This window comes from Alexandromys fortis, unplaced genomic scaffold (genome assembly GCF_014885135.2).
Source record: "Alexandromys fortis isolate MF-2015 unplaced genomic scaffold, M_Fortis_MF-2015_v1.1 scaffold_185, whole genome shotgun sequence".
Lineage (NCBI taxonomy): Eukaryota > Metazoa > Chordata > Mammalia > Rodentia > Cricetidae > Alexandromys > Alexandromys fortis.
The window spans coordinates 28,250-40,095 of NW_026068094.1; the positions used below are offsets into that span (position 1 = coordinate 28,250).

The 11,846-nt window shown below is 39.9% G+C and overlaps 1 protein-coding gene across 6 annotated transcripts in view; it reads right to left on the minus strand.

Annotated features, from left to right (window-relative positions):
- Nucleotides 1-5,340: 5,340 nt before the first annotated feature.
- Large1 (LARGE xylosyl- and glucuronyltransferase 1) overlaps nt 5,341-11,846 on the minus strand; it is a 383,834-nt gene continuing 377,328 nt past the window's right edge. For 5 of the 6 annotated variants that reach the window (XM_050123188.1, XM_050123191.1, XM_050123190.1 and 2 more), the window contains 2 exons: nt 8,265-8,460; nt 5,341-6,780 (listed from right to left, as the gene is read on the minus strand). In XM_050123188.1, coding sequence (XP_049979145.1) covers nt 6,583-6,780; nt 8,265-8,460 — 394 coding nt within the window. In that variant the 3' untranslated portion in view covers nt 5,341-6,582. Of the gene's footprint in view, nt 6,781-8,264; nt 8,461-11,846 lie in introns of those variants that run through there. The other variant, XR_007588866.1, reaches the window with a different exon arrangement.

The following is an 11,846-nucleotide window of genomic DNA, read 5'->3' on the forward strand; positions in this document are numbered from 1 at the left end:
AAGGTCATCCTCAGATAGATAATGAGTTTAAGGCCAGCCTGGGCTACAGGAGGCCCTATCTCTAAAAGAATACTTAGTATTTAAAGACTTTTTAAACATTAATTTTATTGATTTGACTTTATTTCTGTCTTTAACAGTTCTCCCTTGTCTTAATCTTTTTTAAAATTCCCATAGTTCACTATGGCATGTATAATCTCAATACACTGCACTATTTGTCACAACCCAGTACCTTTTTTTTTTTATAGAATTTCTTGTAGTTTAAAGAAAATTGAAACACTGCTAACAAAAGCACTTGGGGCTATTTTTCTTTCTCAGTATCTCTCAGAAGCAAGGCATGTGAAAATCTTGCTTTACTTGTTTTATGAGAGTGGAGGATGGAGAGAGAGAGAACTAGAACTAAAACATTAAAAGAAAACAGTAGCTATAACTAAGACTCTGACTGGGGAATGTGTGGTGAGGTCTGGAGAAAGCCAGTCATAGAATCACAATGGCATAGGTTCTTTGAGAGTCATGGGGCCTTTCTTGGCTCCTGTTAAATTTTAATACCAGGAAGCTAGAGTGTTGGACAATCATGGTCACTGGGGTCATCCTGTTGAATGGATCAAACTAGATTTATAAAACAAATGTATATATTTTCTCTTGTACATGGAATGGATAGGGCAAAAGACATGAAAGTCAAAAGGAACCACTAGGCATGTACAAGTGAAAAGAGGGTGGAAAAAAGAAAGCAAAACAGAAAGAGATTATGATCATTATATCATATGCATAGATGGAAGTTGTTAAGGTCAGGCTGTGCCTATCTAGATCCTGCGTTTTTTTTTTTTTTTTTTTTTTTTTTTTTTTAGACTGTGCCTTGCCATGAATGACTCCATTTTACAAGCAGTTTTTTTTTAATACATTTGGGGATAGAGGATGACTCTGGACTTGGGTGGACATGTGAATGGTACCATATTTCTGATGTTACCCATGTAGCAAAGTCTAATAATGACTTTCCTAAGAGTAGGAAAGATGCTATCCTATAAATTAATCAGGGTAAATTACACTGAGAGTAAGATGGACATATTAAAATCATATTTTTAAAAATGGGCCCAAGAGAACTTACTAGACATATCAGGCTGAAGAGGTATAATTCTTACACACAGACCCTATGAAGAGGTTGATGGATAACATAGAGATGCTAATAGGCTTACCTGCCTGTCAGTTGAACACCTACTATTCTATATGCCAAGGAACAGGCAAAGAACTCCCAACTGTCCCAAGGGCTTTGGCTAGGCTTAGAAATATCATATTGTTTGCTGTTGAAGGCCACATTGATGTGAGATTCCCTTTTGCATGCTATGAAATAAGTTTTATTGCCATTGGTTAGTAAAGAAGCCACTTTGACCTATATGGCATGGCAAAATATAGATAGATAGTGCCTGACTCCACCTTCTTTCTCCCTCGATTCAGTTTAGTTTTCCTTCCTATCTATACCCACAGAGAGGGTAAGTCACATTGCTTTGGAGAAGGTCCAAGGCCCTCCCAACTATATCTGGTCTGAGCATGATAATTCATCCAAAGGGAATAAGTTCCACAAAATATAGTACAAACAGTAGGGATGGATCCTGGTGCCACTGCCAGTGGCCACTCTGTGGAGTGGATTGGGGGGGGTGAAGTAGATGGGGCACAAGTGGAGGGAATGGGAGGAGGGAAGGCAGTGGGAACTTGGATTTATATGTATGTATGTATGTATACATATAAAATAAAAGATTGTTTTCTTTTTAAAAATAAAATAATGAAAAAAAATAAAAAGAAAACATTCCTATTACTCAGCTTATTTGTTCTCCCCTGCTTCACAGTCCGACTTACCATTGCCTATGGTATTCAGTGTAGTTCATATCCATGTGAAATAACCCCATGAAGACTTTCAATTCAATAAACATTCATCCCCACACATGAAGCACTTCAACAACCATTTTCATTGTCCAATAGTGAAGTAGCTAAATTAATAATGCATCCTATGTGGAAATTCTTTCCTCGAACTGATGGCATTCTTTTATCTTGTAAATTATGGTGCCTATCAAGACCACCTAAATATGTCAGAACAAATCAATGACCAAATTCCCAATTAGAAGTCTATTACCTCCTTTCAGATACCATCAGTCATACTTAGAAGCAAAAAGTTGCTTATTGAGAACGTTTCTTGTTTAGCAAATAAAAACAAAGCCCATGATATATTTAATATCAGATCTTGTAGGTCTTGTAAGTCTGGAACCTTTGAGATTCTCAAGATAGTTGTGAAATTTCATGAATACTAGTGACATTAAACTACAATTTTTCTTAAGATTACAAGAAAATAAGATCAAAGCATATCACCAAAAACTACATGCAGATATGACTATGGAATCCCAAAGGCTATCTGCAACATTACATGGTAAGGTCATAGCATGTATTAGTGCCAAGATACGGGTTTTGAAACCAGTTAGATTTTGTTCTCATTCCAAAGCATTGATTACTGTCTATGAGACCCTGGGAAGAACATGTACGTTTTCCAAGACATATCTCTACCAGCTAAGTAAGAAGGGACATAATATAGCATGGCTGTCATGACCCAACAGTGCCAACTACAACTGACGTTTGGACTCAATAACATGGCTCTTATCATCTTCATTAGTAGTGTGCAGAGATTCCATCTAGGAGGAAGTTTTCTTCATGTTTCTCTACCAACACAGAACTCCCTAAAGATCTGGTTAATAAAAAGCATAGCCTTAACTCAGACAGGAATGTTTTTTGAGAGTAACAGTATTAACACAGTATCTGTCATTTCACAATAAAGCTCTAAGAATCTATTTTCTTTTAACTCAGTCAATATGTGTTTTATAAGTCATTGCAACATATTTACTGGCATTACTCTGAATTTGCTAGGCTGGGGCTCAAGGGGGAACTTAAAATTCTATACTTTTACCTGGGTCATTTAGCATTTATGGAGTCAGTTTCTGTTCCCTAAAGTGGAACCACTCTTTGCATATAAGTACAGACAGACCAGGTCTAGTTCACATGAGTTTCATGAGGTCCATTAGTACAGCTAGCTTTGAAGAATGGTGGAGCGTCTGATGTTCAGGTTTTGTGTTACTGAAAGGATACTGAAGGAGAAAGGTTAATAATTTCCACTAGCAGGTTCAAATCACTACCACCCCCCTTTTCCCAGTTCATATTTATTTAGCTTTGTCTTATTGAGGGAGGCAAAAGCAGTATTGTAGGTTATGTGGTTTTGGATTAAATAGCTAGGATTGAGTTTCAAAACTGCTTTTATGATATTGGATGATAGGAATTAAGGGGAAGTTTTGAGTACACAGTGTCTCCTCACTGATAATCAGCAATGCCCAGCATGAAGCTTTGTGCCAACTACTCAGTGAGCTAATATATGCTACTAAAGGCTCTTTCACATAGTTGGTTATTATTTAACAGCAATTCTCCTGGATACTGAACATTTTGGAGCCAATGAGAGAACCTGCCCTTCCTGTCAACTAAAAGCCAAGCCTATTGGCATGACACCTGCACAATCCATTCCAAAGTTTGTTTGACTCCAGGAACCTGATACAAAGGAACCACCATCCTTGGCAATTACCCTGGCTCAAATGGGTACTTACCACATACAGGCCTGTGTACCTACTGAGGTATCTGCTGGAGACTCATGGTGCTGGCTCCACATACTTCAACTTCACTAGATGCCAAATTGTGGGTTGAATTTGGTTGATAACCTTTGAGCTCTGTTTTTAAGTGGAACTAGATGACAGTGTCAGACAATCATATTTGAGGAAATAGGATGTTTCTCATGATGGTATGGAGTGTCAGATTCTGGCTTTAATAGATTCTATGTACATGCAGTTTCATCATCTACCAGTTTATGGGTATTATATCAAAGTAGTTAGCATCTCCTTTCATTCTTGGGAGTGACCTTGTTTGGCTAGTCATTTATATGGGCCCTAGTTTTTCCTATAAACATGCAAATGAAAACAAGGTGTCTGGGCCTGATTCATGTGTCAGAATAAACGTTTAAAGAAAAGCTTTAGGGAATTAAACTTTGATGTTTAATGCTGAGAACTAGTGCTGCCAATTAACGTTAAGCTTGGCTCAAGTAGCTGGGGATGATTAGTTCAAATCAACCTACAACTAGCAGTGGCTAATCTGGGGGAAAGCAGCAGAATTTATGTGTACCTTTGAGTATGTGTATACATGCATGTGGTGGGGGGGGGAAAGGCTGTGAGTGCTAAAGGTAAATATTTAATAACCAATGTTTTGGGGAGGTCACTGAATATGGCTACTGGAGAGAGACGCACAGTCAATTCTGTGAGCCTGTGGTAGCTGGCTGCAGCATCATTAGTGAAGAAACTGAACTTAGCATGGCTTTGAACACCTTTTTGTCATGTTTTCCTTTTATAGTGTTCATTCATTACTTTGGTAAGGATAAATTTTGCATATATGCTATACACACAGATGCTTCCTTTATATATAAATATATATGTGTATTATATATATATATAATATATGTAAGTATATTGTGATAGATAATATTGTCAACTTGCTAGGATCTAGAATCAACTAGGGGAATCACCCAAGAAACAAACCTTTAAACATGTCTGAATGAGACTATCTAGGTTAACAGAAGTGAGAAATCTCACCCTAAGTGTGGGTAGTATCATCCCATTGGATGGGGTCCCTGACTGAAGAAAAAGGAGAAAGCAAGTTGAGTGCTGATGCTCATCTCTCTTTGCTTCCTGACTACAGGCACAATGTGATCAGGGCTTCAAGTTCCTGCTGCCATGTCTTCCCTATCATGTTGGGCTGCATTCTCAAACTCTGAACCAGAATAAACCCTACTGCCAAATATTTTATCACAGTAACAAGATAAGTAACTAACAAAGAAACAAACTTATCTGTGTCTATGTGACAATCCTAATTATAATTTTCTTCATTTTGTACAAATATAGGGGAAACGCCATTGAACACACTGAATGTAGTGGTCTCACTGACTGGACTGTTGGGGTTCCAGGGGACAAGAAAGACCTAAGAGTTGGCTATTAAATTTGCTTCTGATCTCCACAATTTGCATACTTAGAATAAAACATCACCACTACAGTAGTGAGACAGATGCAAAATGGAAATTTTGAAATGAGTTGAGGATTAGAGGAGAAAGTAAGATCTAATTCTGAACATAGAGAAAAAAATGTAACATTTCAAACAATGAGAAAGATGAGATGGGATAACAGAGTGTGAGGTGCTGTGCATGGAACTGACTTTGCCCTCTAGACCAAGTATGTCATGTGGCTTCTTTCAAGAGTGGGAGGGAGATGAGGAAGAAACAGTCCATACTTTTGTTTATTGAATGCAGCTTTCACTAGTCACATGGCAACTCAATACAAACAGTCCAGCAATGGGCAGGCCATTAACTCTTGTTCTCATCGATGGAAACACAACATTAATAGTGAAGATAAAGGAAACGAGTAAAAAGTTCAGTGTTTCCTCCATCTGTGAAGCGAAGAGGTGCTTACCAACCCCAGGACAAGTCCTGAGGGAAACTAAGGTCACTAACTCCTGTGCTTCCAAAAGGGAAGTGCCCGACCCTTTTCTGGAAGTGCCTGACCTCTTTCTTCCAGTGGCTTCCATGTGGTCACACAAGTCTTCGGACTGGGTTACTGTGAACTATAAGTTCTTCTAAAGGCCTGAGAGAAGAATCATACCTTCAGTGAGTACTGAAGTAGTTCCTTGAAGCCCTTTCCTTGTGCCTTAGTTACTGTCCATAGAAGAATGTGACTTGCATATAGTGTTGGCTTCATTTTTCTGTAGTTCCTGTCATAACCTTGGGTCTTGAGAGTGGGAACTCAGCATCAGGGGATCTCAGTGTTCATTCTGAAGGAAGCTGTCCATGTGTGAACATTCTCTAAGGAGGCTCATCTTTGCCAGTCCACTGCTGACTGGGGAAGCTGATTTTTCTTTTAGAGCTTTAACGATTAGATAATTGTTTTTAGCTTGGAATCCTAAATCAAAATCTCCCAAATTCAAACAACTCAAAACGAGAGACTTTGAGAATAAAGAATCAATTCATCCTACTTCCAGGATACATATATAATGTCCCTATGCAGGTCTCCAGATGGTAGTTGGGATCCTTGACTTGCTTCCCACTTGGGTACCTGGCTAGGTGGCAGGGGAAATAAAGTTCCCTTCCTAGGAAGAAGTAGTTTGCTCTTATTTCTTGGGATGAAGTAGAATAGCCACTTCTTTCTCCACAGCTAGGATTTGAACCATAATTATTGAAAAGCAATTAGAGCATCGAGAAATCCTGACTTGGTTCGTGCTTTTGTGGTAAGTTGTTTACTCTTTGTTTGCTTCCACGCTTCCATGTCCCATTCTGTAAGCACCTCATGGTGGTGGACTGGGTTGCTGTCCAAGATCTTAGAAAAGAACAGCTTTGAGGGGCCAAAGAGACAAAGGAAAACAAACCAAAGAAAACAGTGGTAGAGTTTGTCTTCAATGGCTGGGCCCCAGGCAGCAAGTGGCTCTTCCTCAGTGGTATGTCTCTCCCTAGCGGTGGTCTTCATAGTGCTAGCTGTTGTTCTCTGCCGTGAGATATTTCAGGGCAGCAAAGCCATAGCGTCGGGACATGTCTTGTTGAAACTCTTCCTTCAGGGTTTTGAGACATATGCGGTATTGCTTGTTGGAACGGAACTTAGTGATGTCGAAACTGGGGGCATGGGGCATGTGGATCATGTAGGCATTGGGCAACACGATGAACTCGTACTCCTGGAAGGAGGAAGACAAGGTAATGAGAGATCTTGCAAGAGCCTTGGGTCATATATGACTTTGAATCAAGGGACTGGAGAATAACACTGGAAAGGGGGCATACTAGCTACAGAGTAACTTGCTTCAGGACCATGCCCATGAACTTGTACAAAATATAGGAGTCATCTAAACTTTGGTTTGCTCAGCTACAAAGTGAGAGTGAGAAAATCTATCTTGAGGGATGATGATGAGTGTTTCACTTTCTTAATTCCCTGGGATGGGTAAAATTATGTTTTATGAACCCCACAGGAAAATAAAGTATAGGGTTTGTTTGCAAAAGCGCTGTGAAAAGAGTCTAGAACAAAGGCAAGCAAGGCCTTGGTGATGGGAAAAATAAACTTTTCTTTAAACCTTCTCCACACAACATTTCTGGTCCGAGAAATACCACTGTTCTATCTAGGAACAGCAAAAGCAGGCCAAGGCTCATGGTATGTAAACAGTTATGTTGGTCATGACATGGGTATCAATGGATGGATATCAGGCTTTGTTTTGTTTAATGAGGACACTATTCCACAACCTTCTCCCAACACCAATGGTTCTCAGTCACCTCGCATAGCTCAGACTCAATGGAACAAGTGTTTCATGGATAGCCATCACTAACCTAACTTAGTGTTCCCAGATTTTGGAGTACTCTTGCTGAGAAATATTAATACTGAGGCAAAAAGGAGAAGCCCGAAGAAGAATATGAATAGTGGGGTTCAAGGGATCCAAGTATCCCCCTAACATAACCAGAGCAGTTTTGTGCCTCTGTGTTCAACACAGAGGATGATAAACTACAGCCTTTCTGGTAGCTGTCTAAAGCTGTACTGAAATCCAGCCATGCACATTTATTTACAGGCCATCTATGGAGGAAAAACAATTCTTGATCTGAGCAGGTACAAGGTAGATTTGCAGGTCACACAATCTCCACACACTATCTGGTCTTCTGCAGAAAGTGTGCGGTACCTAGGCTTCACTTATTTAAATTATGCATACTTCTTCTGAAATATATGTTTGTTAAGTATTGTATAAATGAATGAAGGCTTTCAAGATTAAACCCAGTCTAAAAGTCACTGCTGTTTTAACTGAAGGGTAGAATAATTAACCACATTTTAGTGGCATGTTTTGTGCTATTTATAGTGACACAATTATACAACTTGAAAGCCAAGTCATGACTAGTCATCCTGTGCTTGCCTTCCTTACTGGATGGAGGGGTAAGATGATACATTACAGGAGACTTACATTTGCCTAATCCTTGCCAGGAACCCAATTCCCATGCACAAGAACAAAAGTTTGAGGTTTCAAGCCTAGAAAATCAGATTCATGTTCTCATTTTTAGTCCCTGAACACATCCTGTTCCTCTGAAATTTGTTTTTAATCTTCTTATCTCCAAGGTTCTCTTTCAGTTCTAATATCTGTACCTGTCTCCTTCCCTGAATAATATCAGTAAGGTGCTCTGTTCCTACCTGTGCATCCAGTTCCATGATGTGAGCCACTTTGTTCCAGCCAAAGCCCACAAATCTTCGATCGTACTCAGGGCAGTCTCGTCTCACAACAACATACGGCTCAAAATCAGCCTCCCACTCAACCCGGTAAGGCATGGTGGCAGTCCGCCACTTGGCAAAGTTTGTGGGTGCATGGCCTTTAGTCCAGACGTGATACCTGGGAAATATGGAGATTGGCCAATGAATGAAAGGATGGAAGCTGAGCTTTTCCCAACCCTGGTGATGTGGAGGAAGAAGAAATGCATTTTGATATGTTTTTCCTACTGGGATGCACCATGTCCCTGCAAAACCCCAATTCAAGTTCAAACCTTTAACAGGAAACAGGACCTTTACAGGCACAATTAAGTTAAAATTAGGGTGGGACTTAATCTTATGTCCCTTTATGAGAGGGATATTTGGACACACAGATACAGGGAGACTAACGTGCAGATCAAACGGAGCTTAGAGTGACAGATCCATCAAGACAAAAGGGGGTATCAAGGATTGCTGGCAATCACTAACAAAAAGACAGAAAGGAACAATGAAAGTGTCTTTCCTAGAGCTTTGGAAAACAACTTCTGACTCATAAAATTGTTAAAAAATAATCAACTGTTGTGTTAAACCACCTATTTTGTAGTGTTTTGTTACAGGAGCCCCAGGAAATTAATGCAGATTATCAGAGTTATCTGTCACTAAAGAGAAGACTTCATAGAAATGTCTGTGAACTTCCACGCATTTGGCACCATGGAATCTATATCTGATAATTCCCACCAGGGACCACTGGTGATCTGGTGATCCTGCTTAATCCTTAATGATAGGGCAGAACCTATGAGTGGGATACCCTCTGGTTATATTATATTCTGTAGCAAGAGTGGATTTTTATAGATATAAAGCTTATTATTAAGCAGGTACCTCTGTACTAACAAAATTTGAGATTGCCTAGGTAGGTCTGATATGACTCATGAGCCTTCAGATATGAAAGGAAGGAAAGAATCATGTTGTGAGCTCTTTATTAAATCAGGGTGCAAAGAGCAAGGAACTAGGAGCTAATGAGGGTATACATCCAAAAGCTAGTAAAGATGAGACCTTACCCTGTGGTAACAAGGGAAGAAACCCTATCAGTATCTAACGAACAAAAAGAGGAACATATGGCACTGGAGGAGACCTGTATTCTTCAGACATCTGCTTTCCATCCAGTGATACTCTGGGCAGAGAGTTGGCTACTCAGTGCAAGCTGACAGACAGTGAGGTTGAGTCTTTACTGCTTTACAGTGTTGTGTTTATGGTATTTGCTATCTGGTGATGAGAAATGACCACATGTCAATCAGAAAAATGTATTAGTTACAAATTTACTATGTTTTGGGACTATTTTAAATGCTCTAGACACATATTGTTTTAAATTCTAAAAATGTATCCAATGTTGGGCTGCAAACAGTAACAAGGCCCAGGTAGCCTAGCCAGCTTCTGTGCCATTGTCCTCAACACTCATACAAGAGGAAAAAAAATCAGGGGTTTGAGGCTGATTAGGACTCTGTTTGCACTCTATGTCCCTGAATTTACCACATTCCTTCTTAGGTTCCCAACTCATCTCAAAAAATTTCCTTTCAGCTCTAAGTTCCAAGGCTCTCTCCTTTCATATCATTCTATTGATGTTCTGTTCTTACTTGTGTGTCTAGTTTCATGATGTGAGAGAGTGCACTGTGAAAGAGTGGATGGATAATCTAAAACTTGAGAGGTGTCTGAGAGGTATACCAGTGAGCGGGTAGGATATTGTCACTGTAAGTTGTGGGGAAGGAAGATGCAGGGAGTAAAATAAAGTTATAGTAGGTGGCAACAAAATCAGAAAGGGGTTAGAAAACATGGTAACCCCGGTGTATTGGTTAGTTTTGTGTGTCAATGTGACACAAGCTAGACTTATCAGAGAGGAAGGATCCTCAGTTGAGGAAATGCCTCTCTAAGATCCAGATGTAAGGAATTTTCTCAATTAGTGATCAATGGGGGAGGGCCCAACCCTTTGAGGCCCTACTATAAGAAAGTAGGCTGAACAAGTCATGATAAGCAAGCCATTAAGAAGTACTCCTTTATGACCTCTGCAGCAGCTTCTGCCTCCAGGATGCTGCCTTGTTTGAGTTCCTGTCCTGACTTCCTTCAGTGATGAATAGCAATGTTGACATGTAAGCCACATGAACCCTTTCCTTCTCAACTTGCCTTTTGTGGTGATGTTTTGTCTCAGCAATAGAAAACCTAACGAAAACACTAGGGGTTTATGGAAAAGCTTTGTGAAATAAAAGTAAGGGTGAGATCCAATAGCTTAGTTGTAGGAGAGAGGAAAACAGATAATTCATGTCTCTAATCTAGAAACAGCTCTGTAAAGCTAGCATGGCTGAGAGAGTAAATGCCCCAAGGCAGGTGGCATTGCAGTGGCTGCTGTGGGATGTCCTTCTGTATATGTGTTGCTTTTATTGGTTGATGAATAAACCTGTTTTGGCCAAAGGTTTAGCAGAGTAAAGTCAGCCAGGAAGTATGAATGGAGATATAGAGAGGGCAGGTGGAGTCAAGGAGATGTCAAGGAGACACCATGTAGCTACCAAAGGAGAAAGATGCCAGAACCTTACAAGTAAGCCATAGTCTCGTGGTGCTATACAGATTAATAGAAATAGGTTAATTTAAGATATAAAAGCTAGGTAGGAATATGCCTAAGCCATTGGTCAAACAATGTTGTAATTAATATAGTTTCTTTGTGATTATTTGGGTCCAGGGGGTCGGAAAGCAAAACGGCAGTCAGTCCCTGTTAACAAGTGGCAGGACTGAAACTCTTTCCTAAATCTTTGTTTCATCAAAGAGGATGGACTTTTGCTAAACCTTCATTAAACCCTCATTGCTTCGGGGCAAATTCAATGCTTTGCTGGATAGGATAAACAGGCTAGGAAAAGGCAGCGACGTAAGCTTCAGTTTCATCAATGCAGCAATTTTTACTAAAGTCAGATATGAGAGATAGAGATAAAGAGAGGGGGGAAGGAAGAGAAAGACAGAGGAACTGGTACTTTAATGGAGCATGGAAAGAATATTGTGAGATGTCAATCACAGGTCTAATCTAAAAATTAGGCTATGAGCAGTGACTTTCTGAGAATTTGCTGAACAGGCAGCTTTGATACCTGGTGCCTTAGCAGAAAAGGAACAGCATAAAGTGATGACTGGGAATTGATATGAGGTTCCAAGCAAAGTACAGTAGGTGCTCTGGACTAGGGTTCAAATCCCTGTTCTGCTATGTAGGCTCTCTCCTTCTGCTCCTGATTTGGACCTTGAGATTTCAGTCCGGTGCTCCAATGTGGGTCTCTGTCTCTGTCTCCTTTCATCGCCTGATGAAGTTTAATATTCAGGAGGATGCCTATATGATTTTCTTTGGGTTCTCCTTCTTATTTAGCTTCTTATTGAACCGAATTATAGGTTCAATGTCCTTTATTTATGGCTAGAAACCAATTATGAGTGAGTACATCCCATGTTCCTCTTTTTGGGTCTGGCTTACCTCACTCAGGATAGTGTTTTCTATTTCCGTCCATTTGC